At 41.4% G+C, this 15,779-nt stretch overlaps 1 protein-coding gene across 6 annotated transcripts in view; it reads left to right on the top strand.

The window, feature by feature from the left end:
• Positions 1-15,779, top strand: part of LOC138753253 (poly(A) polymerase type 3-like) — an 86,558-nt gene that overhangs the window by 60,144 nt on the left and 10,635 nt on the right. For 4 of the 6 annotated variants that reach the window (XM_069916038.1, XM_069916037.1, XM_069916039.1 and 1 more), the window contains one exon: positions 5,402-9,825. In XM_069916038.1, coding sequence (XP_069772139.1) covers positions 5,402-5,497 — 96 coding nt within the window. In that variant the 3' untranslated portion in view covers positions 5,498-9,825. Of the gene's footprint in view, positions 1-5,401; positions 9,826-15,779 lie in introns of those variants that run through there. The other 2 variants (XR_011351062.1, XM_069916040.1) reach the window with 2 other exon arrangements.

Below are 15,779 nucleotides of genomic sequence, written 5' to 3'. Positions count from 1 at the left end.
CATTTGGAAGATGGGTTGTGAGTGCTTAGTTCAGCCTCATCAAAGCCTTGTGGTTCATGTCTAATGTTTCACTTGGAGAAGAAAAACAAAATGAAACTGCGGTGACCTGAAAGAAAGAGGTTATCATCTGGAGAACCTTGATGGGGCAAGTTTCTTAGGCAAGGCACTAAAGTGACTGATGGAAGTAAATCAGTTGTGGGTGTCCTGGAACAATTAATCTCTCTGAAAACTGACAAGAACCTTCCTGAGCGGTAACCATTTACCTTTCAAGCACCAAAGCCTGGTGAACTTTATAAATGTTAAATTCTGTGCATAGTATAAGAATTGCCTGCAACCAGTGAACTTGGAGGAATGAGAAATGAGTGGACTATGAATCAAAGAACTTTTCTGAACTTACACACACATTCCATACATGTGTGCTGAGGATAAGAAGGGGGTTAAGTTAGGTTAGTTAAGTCAATAGTGATAAATTAAAGTGTGATTCTGTTTTCATGTTTAAAGATAATTAAAAGCAACTTTTGTTGAAGTAACCACTTGTCATGGGGAATATCTATTGGTGCTGGGTTTTGGGATCCTCTGGACTAGTAACATGCGTTATAAAATAAATTGGGATAAAATTGAAGTTATGCCATTAATTTTAGAAATTATTACTTGCTTCCTTTTTTAAAAGTAAAAAATCGGCATGGCTTAACAGAGAACTGAATAAAATAGGAGAGAGGAAAGTAGAAGAAATTGTATACAAGTGGCAACCGAAATTGATAGTTGTTGATAAGGAGACACTATTATGTAACATTTGGAATAAAATAAATGATGATAATGGTGTATATTGCCTAAAATGCCATTAATCCAAAATCCCATTATAACTTTTTCAATGGATAATCAGTTTTTGAATATTTGGTTTTGTAAGGGGATTGTAAAGATTGAAGATTGTTACGAAATGACATTTGAGCAATTGAGGTATAAATATGCTATACCATATAATGCTCTTTTTTTGTTATTATCAACTGAGAGCTTATTTAAGGGATAAGCTTGGACCAACTATTTTTACCTAGTTGTACTGAAATAGAACTTATTGGGGAGAGGAATTGTTAAAAAATGTATTTTTATGACTTCATAGATTTAGACAGAGATAGGAAACCGATTGAAATATTACAATTGATCAACAAATATAGGGAGATTTATGTAAGGATTACATACAGATTTGTCCAATATAATTTTTTACACCAGCAATATCTTGCACCACAGAAATTGAATAGACAAAATTAAATTTATCCAGTCAGTGTTTGAGATGTGGTGCAGATGTAGAATTTTCTTGCATTCAACTTGGTCTTGTCCCAATGTAAGGCCTTTTATGGAACATTTTGGAACAAGTTACAGCACTTGCCTTTTGTGCAAATTCCTGATTTATTTTTGTTAGGAAATATTGAAGGTACAAGACCTAAATTATCAATTGGAATTTGTCATATTAGCTTCAGCAGTAGCGAGGAAAATGCATTGCAGTCACTTGGAAGTCTGATGCTACGGTGGCGTGCAGAGATTCACAGTTGCATCTCTTTGGAAAAATTATATATAATCTGAGAAAGAACTATTCTGTATTCTTGAAAATTTGGTGCCCATGCACCCAAATAATGGGATTAAATTTGTAATGATATCCTTCCTATGTATCTGGATCCGCAAGACTCTCCTCTGAGTGGTTATGAAGAATGTGGAGATATGTGCCAGTTGACACCTGTTGATGCAATCCAAAAACTTTTTCCTTTTTATATACTTACGGAGTTATAATATGTATTTTTTTTTTGAGGGGCAAGGTGGGGTGGGAGGGGCTTTGGGATGGGGTGAAAACCATCATGTACATAACTTTATTTTGGTTCTTTTGAAATCCGTATCAGATTATGATTATTACATATTTAAATGAAATATTCATAAAAAATTTTTATTGGCAAATTGATCTGGTATCAGGAGCCTACTTAAGAATTTTCCATTGTTTTCCACAAATTGGTCACAGCCTGAACTTGCATTTCACTCATTTTGCCCTTGTTACTTCAAGTTGAAGTACTTATTACAGTGCAGCAGCCCACACCGACGCAGGAAATGGCCATCGAACGAGGCGACCGGCAAAATGTGCGTGCTGAAACACCCGTTTCCGTAGGCTGCCAGCAGAGTGGTGAAACTGGCCAATCATCACCAGTGGATTGCCCAGGCATCCGAGGTAACCAATCGGCAGCCAGCCCACTCAAACCACGTGACGTGGCCAGGCAGACTATAAAAGGCAGAGCCACCACTGAATAAACTCAGTGTTGAATTCACTCCACTGATGCATGTGTCTTTCTTCTCTTATGGAGTCGAGCTACAGCCATAGGGCTATAACCGAGGGCTATAACCTCGCAACATTGGTGACCCTGACTGATCCAAACGGTGCTCTGGATCTGAAGATGGAAGAGCAACTTGTGATCAACGCCGTAGCATTGAGGCTGCCCGGCTTCTGGACGTTGCAACCACAAGTGTGGTTCCAGCAAGCCGAGGCACAGTTTGCCATTCGATGGATCTCCGCCAACAATACGCACTACTAGATCAGGACCACCACAGCCTGCATCATCGACTTCCAGCAGCCCCCGGAACAAGGAAGGTATGTGGCCATCAAAGAACTGTTAACCCGCACTTTCAGGTTCTCAAAGCCCGAGCATGCTTCCTGCCTGTTGCATATCGACGGTTTGGGGGACAGTGCCCATTCTGTCCTCATGAGCAACGTGCTTGCTCTCAACAATAGCCACACCTCTTGCCCACTATTCCAGCAGATCTTCCTGGAGAGGCTGCCCGAAGATATCCAGCTGCTTATCGCAGAGCAAGACTTCAATGACTCCAGGAAGGTGGCTGCCCGAGCAGACCTGCTATAGGTGGTGAAAAGGGACGTCTGTGCTTTGCGTCATCAGCGAGCGGACAGGAAGATCGACCTACCGTCCAACCACCTGAATGCCATGCCCCACCAGTGAGCAGTACTGTTTCTATCACCGACAGTGGAGTTCCAAGGCCCATCGATGCTGCTCCCCTGCACGTTTCAGGGAAACGCCCAAGCTGGTTCCCCCAACCAGCCTGGAGGCCGGCTTTAGCAAAGTGGGCTGGGAGCTCTGAGCAGCAAACAGCTCCAACATTCAAGCATTCGGCACCCGTACCATTCCCCTATGCCTCGGGAATAGACAATTCACTTGCATGGTGGCGGCTGTGCCACAACCATTACTGGGGACAGATTTCCTGCGGGCCAACTCACTCCTGGTGGATATCAAGGGGCGCTGGCTGGTGTACGCCTGGACATTTCAGTCACTCTCACTCAAGGGCACTGAACTCACCAGCCCCCATCTGCACTCAGTGAGAAATGCCAACAACGAATTTGCTTGGGTTCTGGCAGAATTCATCATCACCACGCATCACTCCTATTCGACAGAACCCAAACATGGGGTAAGGCACTAAATCATTACAAAGTGGTCTCCCCTCCATGCCAGGCCATGACGTCTCCTCCTGAGAAACTCAACCTAGCCAGTGATGAGTTCAAAAAGATGGAGGAACTTGGCATTGTGCAGTGCTCCAATAGTTCTTGGGCCTCTCCTCTCCATGTGGTCCCCAAGGCAGCGGGCAGTTGGAGGCTGTGCGGAGACTACCGTCGTCTCAACGAGGTCACCAAACCGGACAGATATCCCATGCCCCATATTCAAGACTTCACCACTAACCTGCAAGGGGCACAGATATTGTCAAAGGTGGACCTCATCAGGAGTTATCACCAGATCCCAGTCCACCCCGAAGACTTCCCAAAAACCACCATCATAACCCCCTTTGGATTGTTTGAATTTCTCCACATGCCCCTTGGGTTAAAAAACGCAGCTCAGACTTTCCAGAGGCTGACGGATGCAGTCGGCTGGGATCTGCATTTTGCCTTCATCTACCTCGACAACATTTTAATTGCCAGCCACACCCTCACCGAGCACACCACCCACTTAAAACAATTATTCTCCAGGCTGAGCAATTTCGGCCAAACCATTAACCTGGCCAAGAGCCAGTTTGGCCAAGAGACTATTGTCTTCCTGGGCCATCGTATCAACCAACATGGAGCCAGACTGTTATCCACTAAGGTGGACTGTAAATACGTGTTTGTTCGGCATGGGGCTTACTGGCCACCCCTACAGCAGCCTTATGAGGCGCTATACAGTGCCCTCCGGCACAACGGCTCCACTGTGTTTTAGACATTGGCGACAGGGAAGAGACTTTCACACTCAACTGGTTGAAACCGGCCTACTTGGACTTTGACCAGCTCATCACTCACCCGACCTCACGGTGCAGGGGTTGGCCTCCTAAAAACAGTCCCCAGATCGCTGGTTTGGGGGTGGGGGGTTGTCGGGTGGCAGCCCTCGCCTCGGGCTGACACAGGAAATGGCCGTCAAACGCGGCGACCAGGAAAACATCATGCAGGCTGAAACGCCTGTTTCCATTTGCCACTGGCAGAGCGGTGAAATTGGCCAATCACTACCAGTGAATCTCAGGGGGCCCAAATGGGGCCCAAAGTAACCAATCGGCAGCCTGCCTGCTCAAGCAATGCTCCGGTGGTGATGCGGACGAGCTGACTATAAAAGGCAATGCTGTCGCTGAATAAATTCAATGTCAAATACACTCTACTGGTGTGTGCATCTTTCTTCTCAGGATTCGAGCTACAGTCTTGGGGCTGTAACCGAGAGCTATAACTTAGCTGTAGCCGTAGCGATCTCACTACAACAGATAAATTAAATGCACAATAAACTAAGACCACTGATTCCAGGTCAGAAGAAAGGAGGGCCAGCAGTTTGGGTAAATACACAAAAGTAGTGGAGAAACTCAGTAGGTCCCATAGTGTCTAGAGGTGACAAGGATGTATAACCAATGTTTCGGGCCTAAGGTTATCTTTGCCTCTCTGGACTCTACCGGACCTGCTGAGTTTCTCCAGCACTTTGTGTATTTATAACAATCACAACAACTGCAGACTTTCTTGTTTTACTCTGTCTAAATCAGCCCCATTCTCACCCTTTTTTTTTTGGTTATGTCCCCCTTAAGGGCTCTGCTCAAAATTTATGCTCCCTTCCTTTTGAAACAATCAAGTTTAGTTGGTTTCTTCTGTACTTCTACTGACTACATAAAACAAAAATATTTTGTTTTCAGTCTTGTCCCCCATTGAGCATTACTGGTTTAGATGCTTTGCCTTTTGAAGTGTGGAATAGGTTCTCTAGTAACCTTGTAGAGATTTATAGTGTTGAGCTTAATCCAGTGCTTGATAATATGTGCAGCATGGCCACGTGATCTCCATCAAATCTGTGTATGCTATCTCTTTTCAAACTTGCAAGTGTTATTCTTGCACAAATTAAGTATTTTCTCTTTCACACAGGAACCAATGAGCACAGAACTTTCAGATGTCTCCTCCCTTCCTGTAAACCCTGTACCTGTAGTTAAAAATTCAATAAAGCTGAGGCTGAACCGGTAGAACTGCCACCACTCCTGGGGCCATAGAACACCAAGAAAAGGATATGTGTGCACGCGCACCAAAAGGAACACCTGTGGGAAAAGTCATCTGTTTGCTGGCTGCAGATTCCTCCATGGAAACATTTTAAAAGTTCTCTGGACAAAGGTGATGGTGGTATATGGTGAAGTTGGACGATAAAGGCTGTAGATTTTTTTTAAAAAACGTGTCCTAAAAGACTTGATCATTGTTGAATCTGGAGTCTGGTAGAACTTGACCAGTGACAGGATGCACTGCAGACTGACTGGTCACACAGCAAGAGCGTCTTGGCGGAGTACTGCTGATGTGTTGGCAACAGTTACGTTAGTTGAAACAATTTTTTCCAAGAAGCATTTCCCCCTCTTGCTCTGAAACTGCCTGCAATTGTGAAAATAATTTTTTAATGTTTTGGTTGACCAATTGTTCAGTTATATGGGCATTATTTGTGAATTTAGGTTAATGATGTTATTAAGGGAAATTTGGTGACGATGAACCCTTGTTCTGGGACATCCCATTATTGATTTCATGGTACTTGTCTACTTTGATCCAATTGATTCTGTCAAAATTGTAATATGAAGTTGGAGCTTTGTTCCTGGTGCATCTTACAACTTAGAAAAGGGACAAAGGCTTCTGTTTTACGGTTGTTTTCATTGTCATTGTTTATGTATTAATTTGACTTCTAGTTTGTCCCACTTTCAGGAATGGCTTGTCTCAAAAGTTTGTTTGCGACTGGTAGGTGTCATGTTAAGATGCTGAACATTTCCATTTAAGGCTGATTTCCGATCATACCTAAATGGTAACATTTGAGATCTATTACCACAAGGACAAGTCACCGCTTGACCAATGTTAAATTGCATCCCAGTCGATTTGTAATCCAATGTAAAACTCATCAATGTTTGACATTGAACTTGTCTATATTTGACATTGAAAGTCTTGGGTGAAATTTTCCTGCTTGTACAAAGTAGACTTTGTGCTTTTGCACGATACATTGTTCTGCAGACTGCATGGCCCTTATTCATCCACGAAGCATGCCTAAATGGGTTTTGAATTCACCTTGTTCAACTAGGAATCTGCTATTTTGAAATACAGTGGTTTATGTTAACCCATTCAACCATGGACTGTTCCGTTAAGTATCTCCAGTGTGCTTACAATTGTTTTCTTTACCCTAAAACTACTATTGGAAATGTTGTTTTAAAGTCTAAATCTTTCTTCTTTGGATCAATTAAAAAAAAATATTGTCCTCCGAAGTTTGTCAGCTATACGTCCTTCAAGACTACATGCGTGGGATAAATGTTCTTCAGGTAGGTGATGTCAAGTTAATTGAAATCTGGAACCATTCATACCTCCACTTTTCATCACGACATGTAGGGAAAATCTTGTTACTTTTACTGAAGATGTATTATGTCAACATTGAGATATATGACAGCATGTCAAAATTAACAAAAAGCTCTTCAAATTGAATGCATCAAATTGAATGATACAACCACCATTAAGATTTTTTTTGTGACTGGCTAGCACTTAAAAGTTAGAGAGGAGGTAGTTCTGAGAGCCATTCACATGGATTTAATTTAAAAAAAAAATGTATAATAGAACATTGAAATTTTGCCATGCTGGAATTTGAGCTGTTTAATATGAACAGGCTGTTGGCTTCATTGATAATTATTTCACTCATTGTCAACCTGGGCACATCATCCGTGGAAAGATATGGTTCTCCGTTGCAAAACTCCAGTGCTTGAGTTTTTAATGAGATGATGGAGGTTTTCCTCCATGAATTGAATTCTTTGTTTTCATTGACTGACTGCTTGAAAATATTTTTCATCTGTTTATTAAAAACAAGAGTGGAAGAGTTGCAATATTGTAGACTTTTGTCTTGCAAGTGCTTTTGAAAGTACTAATATTTTAGTTTTAATATTTTAATTTGAAAATAAGTCTGTGGACCACACACCACACCTTCATCCCACATTATGACTGGGACTACTGTTAGTTGAAAAGGTAACACATTTGCAAATTCCATTAAACTTTAAGTGTAGGAAATGAAATTTCTTCCCTGTGACCTGTTAGAATTGGGGGTGGAAAGAGCAGCAAGTGTATACTTTTTTTTCCTCTGCTTCCAATCCTGGAGCAGATGTCTAATTGTGAAATGGCTGACCCATTCTGGCAGAGCTGAGTTGTGAATCTTTTTTTAAAAAAAGCCCTTTATTGTAAGTTCAATTGCCTAATGCTCCAAGTTTAGTCATTTTTGTTTTAATTCCCCCCCCCCCCCCAGTTGTTTTTAAAAACTTTTAATGTACTTTACAGTAATTAAAAGTCAGTTTAACAAACCATCAGGTAATTTACTAAAATGTGATGTTTTGTAAATTATTCCAGTTTTTTTGTATAGAGCCACTGGAAAGTCTTTTGTTTAAGTGGGGGTAGTAGGGAAAGAACCTGATGCTGATTGAAAGGAGCTATTAGAATTTTTGTAGTAATCAACCATCAGTTTTTGCAAGAAATGCTTTCCTTGTATTCGGACTGGCGATCTTTTCCAATTTGTTTATAAAAAGATAATGAAACTTCAGGAGCTATTCTGCTTGCATACTTGCTCCAGTAGTATTTAGAAATGTCAGTACAGATTTGTTTCCTTTCTGACGCCTCCTTTGATGAGAACTGGTTGCTATATAATGAAAAAAGCATTTATGATTTTGCTCTTGCAGCTAGCCGGCCATTGATTTGGAGTTCCTCATTGTGATTTGCCTTGGCAGCAGGCCTGCTTTTGAACTGGAGTTCCCCAGAGCTCCTTCCTCTGCTTGTAGTTTGCTGGACAATACACGTCATGGTGGACCAGGCAGTTTCAAAATGGATTTTTAGGAAATGTAAGTAAATGGGCTTGGAAAGTGTTATTTTTTTGAATAAAGGCCTACCTTTATTGGTCATTATTTATAAGGGGACACCTCCTTAAATACATTTCCTGCTGTAAAGTATGAATGCAGCAGGTTCTATTGGAGCATTGGAAAAAAGGTTTGGTGTTTACCTGCCAAGGAGCTACTACCCCAGCTGGTTGCATGGCTGTAGTAAGAAGGTTACCCTAATAAATTTATATAGAAGTAACGAGATGAATGCTAACTAACCAAGAAAGTGCTTGCATTGTAGACTATTATATATTGTAATAAATGAGTTTTTGGTGCATTTACAAAAATTTTAGTTTTAGCAACCTTAACGCTATCACAGATCTGGTCTTAATTTTATTAGGAAAATACTAAGAAATTGGATTGTGAAGAAAAATAAAATATGTAGAATATACCGGGGTAACTTTTTGGTGTACATCCACTGTGCCATTTGAATTGCGATATGCAATACATTTCTAATATAAATGTGCATTTGCAGAACTTGGGAATGCCAAAAATTTGTACTTTGTACAAGGCTCATGTTCCTTTCCCATGAATTAATTACAAACTTTTAAGCTTGCTCCCAATTCCGATGCAATTGCAAAAAACAAACAAGATTCTGTTTCTTCCGAACACCATCATCACCTCCAATGCAGATATCAAATTCAGCCTTTATTGCAAACATTCCTAGAAAGAAAATCAGTTGACCAGAACATTAACCCAGCTTTATTTTTTCATTCAGCACCCAGGTGGGAAACTGAAGTTCATAGCACTTGGTCATTTTAACATGTCAGCAGCTTATAAGTTGCTTGATGTTGGGTTCAATATCTGCTTGAGTCTTCCATGGGTGTTTTGTATTTAGTCTGTTTAAGTCATCGATATTAAAATCTTAACTGTTACCTTTTGAAGGCTATTGTCCGCTAACTGGATTGCATGAATAGCAGTTGAAACACATTCTATGATTCTTTAAATCAGCATTTTTTTTTTAACTTTTGAGAAAATGAAATGGTGCTGTATCGACCTGTTCTCATTTAGCAGGCTGATTGACAACTGGCTTTTACATAATCCAAAAAAGAATTAAAACGTTGCAACAGTTGTTCTTTTTCAGGAATTAAGCTGTTTCTGTTCATCTGCCTGAATGAAGTAAAGCTGTCAGAGGTTGTGGTAGGGTGGCCTATTTGTGGGCAAGCAAAGAATTCAAAAGCTTTCATGTAAATGCACCGTGTTCTGCCAAGAAAAGTGCTAAAACCTTTTTCGTTGTTGGTGAACTTGTCATAGTTTTTCCTTCCTCACAGTTTAACTGTTGCTTTCGCAAGCTGTACTCTGCGGCTCTCAGATGGAGTTCTGTTTTTTTTCATAGTGTCTGTACACTAGTAATTCACAGAAGCTATTTTGTATAGAGATGTATTTCTTCATTTAAAATAAAAAAAATAAAAATGCAGCACAAAATTAAGTGAAGTGGTTTCTTTTGAGCGACGTACACAGATTTTGAGTAGGTGTCTGAGGATGTGGGTTTGAACTCTCTGCAAATGACTTCACCTCACTGACAAAAGGCAAAGGAGGAAAAACCCAACACCCAACCCCAACCAACCAATTTTCCCCTGCAACCGCTGCAACCGTGTCTGCCTGTCCCGCATCGGACTTGTCAGCCACAAACGAGCCTGCAGCTGACGTGGACTTTTTACCCCCTCCATAAATCTTCGTCCGCGAAGCCAAGCCAAAGATAGAAGAAATGACTTCAATGCAAAATCGAGGCAATGCTTCACTGCCGTGTGGCAAGAAGTCCTGAGCTGCTTTGTATGTTAAGCCAGTATGTTGTGGGGTGCGATGTACAATTTTCTCTGCTTCAAATGTACTGTGAAGTATAACTTCAGTGAGCTGTGGGTCTATGGATAATTGTAGCAGGTATTCTGAAAGTGTGCTCTGAAGAATTTCTATATTAGAGATCACAGTTAGAAAATATTCCAAATTTGTCCACTATCACAATTAAACATTTTTGAGATATTACCAAACCACTGCCGTGGTTTGCTGGGTCCATTTTTCAGCTTTGATTTCTAGACCCCTGCTAATTTACCAGGACAAGACGGAAAATTAGTTTGGAACAAACTGCATGGGCTGAAGGGCCTGTTTCTGTGCTGTAGTGGTCGATGGTGCACCTGGTAAAGCCAAAGTTCCACAGACAACATTGATGTCACCCAGTTCAATTTCAGCATTTCTTGTCCTTTGAAATTGTTGGGTTACCTATTGCAGATGAGCAGCATTTCCAATCTCACGGAAAGGTCAGTGCTGTTAGCTTTGATTTCCCCACTACACACCATTTCCTTGCCACAGACTAAGGCTCACTGAATTGCAAATAATCTGCTTCAGCTATAGGCACTAATAGTTTTTCAATCCATTAAGTTTTCGACATTTTCAATGTTGTCATCACAAGTGCCACATTTCCAACCAAATGAATTTTGCCTCAGCTTGTAGAATCATGGTGGGATGGGACCACTTGGCCTGTACCTGTACTGATGTAAAACAAGCTACCCAGCTTAATTCCAACTTCTAGCACTCAGGATTTGCAGATCATTTCAAATGCAGGCCTTGAAATTCAGATTCCTTTATTTGTCATGTAATAAAACAGGTGTCGTGCCACAGCCTCTGCAACCACAGACTCCATTCCAAACCTTTGGCAACCCGAGCTCCAGATTTGAACCTCAAACATGATCTGAAGCCTTCAGTGCCCTCTCCACCCTCTTGCATCCGATTCTGATACCTGGTATCCCTTCAGCTAGTCTCCAGCAGTCCACGACCTGATGTGAGTCCTTTGACGTCGCCAGCACCCTGCTGACAGTGTGCTCTTCAGCCACAAAGCCCCTCACTGGTCTGCCACTTTGGTCACCATCGCATGGGTCATCTCCTTTGCTTCAAAAACAGGTTGGTCCCATCATTTTCTGGTGCCCTGCGTCAGTCCTCCGCATTCCTGTAGTCCGCAACTCCTTGTGGCCGCTGTCGATTGTAGGTGCTGTAATCTTGGGCCCAGACCCTGCAGTCGCTGGATTTTGAAATAATTCACCATCGGCTGCTTTCATAGGCCATTTAAAACCTGTCATTAGTTGGACTGGGCAGTTGAACACTGTGGAGGAGTCGTCTCTCCTCGCTCTCTGGGTCCACACCAGCAGGAACGCCACCATATTTCGTGCTGACAGTGTGCCTCTAACATACAGGCAGAGCTTCAGACACCCCTACTGTCCTCTGAAACTAATTCCTCTGTCCTCCAGCTCTTCCATTAATCTCTTGAAATGTATCCCCACCTTTGCTCAGAGACAGGTTTTCTCTCACTCTCCGACAATTCTATACATCTCAGTCAATTCTGCTCTTGGCTGCTTTTTTAAAAAATCCATTTAGGACCGAGATGAGGAATTTCTATACTTTAAGATCAGCCATGATCTCGTTGAACGGTGGAGCAGGCTTGAAGGGTCGAATGACCTACTCCTGCTCCTATCTTCTATGTTTCTATTTATATTAATGATTTGGAGGAGGAGGTGGTTAACTGGGTAACCAAATGATGCAAAAATAGGGGGAATGGTGGATAGTGAGGAAGGTTTTCTTGGATTACAGAAGGATTTGGTTTGTTTGGAGAAGTGGGCTGAAAGATAGCAGATAGAATTTAATGTAGACATGTGCGAGGTGCTGCATTTCGGGTAAAAATAACCAGAATAGGACATATGCAGTTAGGAGGGAATTTAGGTATGCAGAGGAACAGAGAGATCTTGGAGTTATGGTACAGAGTTCCTTGAAGGTTGATTCTCATGTCGACAGGGTGGTTAAGAGGCATATGGTATGCTGGCCTTCATAAATCATAGAGTATAGGAGCTGGGAAGTGATACTACGACTGTTTAAGGCGTTAGTGAGGCCAGGTTTGGAGTATTGTGTTCAGTTCTGATCTCCAAATTATAGGAAGGATATAGATAAGGTGGAGAGGGTGCAGAGATTTACAAGGATGTTGCCTGGCTTACAACATCTAGAGTACAGAGAAAGATTAAGGAGATTGGGACTTTATTCATTGGAACGTAGATGGTTGAGAGGGAATTTGATAGATTTATTTAAAATTATGAAGGGAATAGAAAGATTAGATGTGAGTCAACTCTTTCCCCTGAGGGCAGGGGAGGTTAGAACAAGAGGGCATAAGGGTAAAGGGACAAAACTTTAGGAGAAATGTTAGAGGATTCTTCACTCAGAGAGTGGTGGCAGAATGGAATGTTCCTCCAGAGGCGATAGTTGTGGCAGGGTCCTTTCTGTCATTTAAGGTTGGATGTGTACATGGATATGAGGTTGGAGGGTTATAGGCAGAGAGTTGGGGGGGGGGGGGGAGTGGGAGCTAGTGGAGTTGTTCCAAGTGAACCGTCACGGACTCGTAGGGCTGATATGGCTTGTTTCCATTCAATGAGATCATGGCTGATCTTAAAGTTCAGTACCCCGTCCCCGCCTTCTCTCCGTAACCTTTAATACCCTTATACTGAAGAAATAGATCTAATTCCCTCAAATATATTTAATGAAGGTGCCTCTACTGCCCTCTGTGGCAATGAATTCCACAGATTCACCACCCTCTGGTTATTTTTACTCGCACATGTCTACATTAAATTCTATCTGCTATCTTTCAGCCCACTTCTCCAAACAAACCAAATCCTTCTGTAATCCAAGAAAACCTTCCTCACTATCCACCATTCCCCCTATTTTTGCATCATTTGGTTACCCAGTTAACCACCTCCTCCTCCAAATCATTAATATAAATAGAAACATAGAAGATAGGAGCAGGAGTAGGTCATTCGACCCTTCGAGCCTGCTCCGCCATTCAACGAGATCATGGCTGATCTTAAAGTTCAGTACCCCGTCCCCGCCTTCTCTCCGTAACCTTTAATACCCTTATACTGAAGAAATAGATCTAATTCCCTCTTAAAAATATTTAATGAACCTGCCTCTACTGCCCTCTGTGGCAATGAATTCCACAGATTCACCACCCTCTGGGTATAGAAATTCCTCATCTCGGTCCTAAATGGTTTGCCTATTATCCTCAATGATAAACAACAGGGGACCCAATACTGATCCCTTTTCGTTGTTTCACCTACTATAGTTTTCCATTATATCCATCTTCTGAGCTAACAACTCCTGTGACTCTTAACTTTTTTGTCACTTTCTTCCAATTTTCCTCTTAAGTCGTTCACTTCCATTTCTACAGCCGTTTCTCGTTCTTCCACATTTTCTAATCTTTTCCCTATTTCTGTCATGACCAGCTCTATTCACTTTTTCTTCTGTACTTTTCATTTTTCTTTTCATTTCACTAAATTCTAAAGTCAACTATTCTTTTAATGCTCTCATTTGTTCTTGAATTTTAAAAAAATCTATATACTGTCCATCTATTTTACCTTCTATTTCTCTGCAGAGCTTGGTCGTCTTCTTCCTCTTCTTCTGTGTCTGCACCTGTGTTTGTGTCTTCTACTTCTCTTCCTTTTATCTGTGTCTCTTCTGACTTTCTTGTTGAGTTGCTTGCCTCACTCTGCTGGGCTTCTTCTTGCTTGGCTTCTTGATGTTGGTCCTCTTCTAGGCTACTCATCTGTTAGGCCTCCTGTTGTTGTTCTTCTTTCCTATCACTCCCTTTCCTGTCGCTTTCCTCTTCCAGCTGAGAGCCCTGGTGTCGCGCATCCCTCAGCTGGTCGCGCTGTGCTTGCTCATTCATCAGCTGGGCTCCCCTCCCGTCGGTGTTCTCTTTTTCCTTAGTGAGTGTACTACACATGCGCGACTCCTCGTGCATGTGCAGTTGCGCGCTTCTGTTTGGCTCAGAGAACCATTTTTGCAGTCCAGCAGTCAGGAGGTCGCGACTCTGTGGGGTCGTCACCAACCTTGGGGAACGGGCTCTTTTCTCCACGACGGCTCCCTGTTCCTTCATGCAGGTAAGGCCTTCTCCTTTCTCTTCCGGCATCTTTTCTTTTTTTCCCGTTTTTACTTTTTCCTTCTTGGGTGCCATTTTCTTTCTTTTCTCCACAACTTTATCTTTTATTTGTTATGTTTTGTGTTTCTTGAACTTTGTATTTTCTTCACTTTATTTCTTTTCTGGAGACGGCCGGTATTCCCCTACTGTCCACTACTCCATCACGTGACTCCTCTCCAATACTGATCCCTGAGGCACACCACTCTTCACCGGCTTCCATCCAGTCCATAAAATATTTATTAATTGGGACAAATTTCCAATCCCAGCAACATTCTCTCAAATTTGCAAACTGACCCTACTGCCCATGTCAGAATGCCAGATCAAACCCTGCTCACCTTTGCACTCACTGACATGCTGGACTTTCATGAAGAATGCAGTTCAATTTAAAATTCATGTCTTTGCTTTTCATAAAAATAAAAGTATAATATTTCGATGTGTATTGGAATAACATCCAATAGTCCAAAAGATTTTGGTCTGACACCCCAGAAGTTTCAAGAGTACTGAACCATCAGTTTTAGTATGATATGAAAGATTATTGTCAAATGAATAGATACATTAAAATTATTGTTGCAGCCACAGGGGTATGAGGTGCACCAACAATTAGGTTATAAATTTCCATAATGTACTGTGCAACAAAATTAAATATACAAAGATAAATAAATATTCAGAGTTGCAGTTGGTGCAAGAGAAATGTGATGTTTCAACAGATAATTTTCTGCTCCCAGAGTGTAGTTAAGGTAGTGCAGAAAGGTTCAAAAGCCGATGGCCATTGAGAGGAAGAAGCTGCTCTTTTAACCCAGAGGTGTCAGACTTAAGGCTTCTGTACCTTCTCCCTGAAAGTAGCAACAAATAGAGATTGTGACCAGGTGTGGTGGGAATCCCTTATGGTGATTGCCTTCTTGAAGCAACACCTCAATGAACACAAGTCGGTGCCTTTGATGCACTTGGTTAAATTTGCCATTTTCTTTTTTTTTTTTAATAGACTTTTTTTATTTTTTTTATTTTTCACACCATAAATCACAATAGCCATGATATACACTTTTTCTTTTCCACACATTTACAGTGACTTTTTCTCCCTCCCCCCTCCCTCCTCCCAAGCCACCCCCCCACCCCCCCCCCCTCTCATCCATTTTAGGTATACAATCTAGGTTGCATTAATTCAGTTAGACAATGTTGTCATTCAACAAAAATACACCAGAAATTCTACTGAGTCCATTCTTTTCTTTTCTTCTCCTTCCATCAACTTAGGTAATGTTTGTTCCCGGTAGGTTTTCGCTATTGTATTTAATGTAAGGCTCCCATACTTGTTCGAATATTTCAATATTATTTCTTAAACTATATGTTATTTTTTCTAATGGAATACATTTATTCATTTCTATATACCATTGTTGTATTTTCAAATTATCTTCCAATTTCCAGGTTGACATAATAC

The sequence above is a fragment of the Narcine bancroftii genome, chromosome 2 (assembly GCF_036971445.1).
Source record: "Narcine bancroftii isolate sNarBan1 chromosome 2, sNarBan1.hap1, whole genome shotgun sequence".
NCBI lineage: Eukaryota > Metazoa > Chordata > Chondrichthyes > Torpediniformes > Narcinidae > Narcine > Narcine bancroftii.
This window is presented reverse-complemented; position numbering and strand designations above follow the sequence as displayed.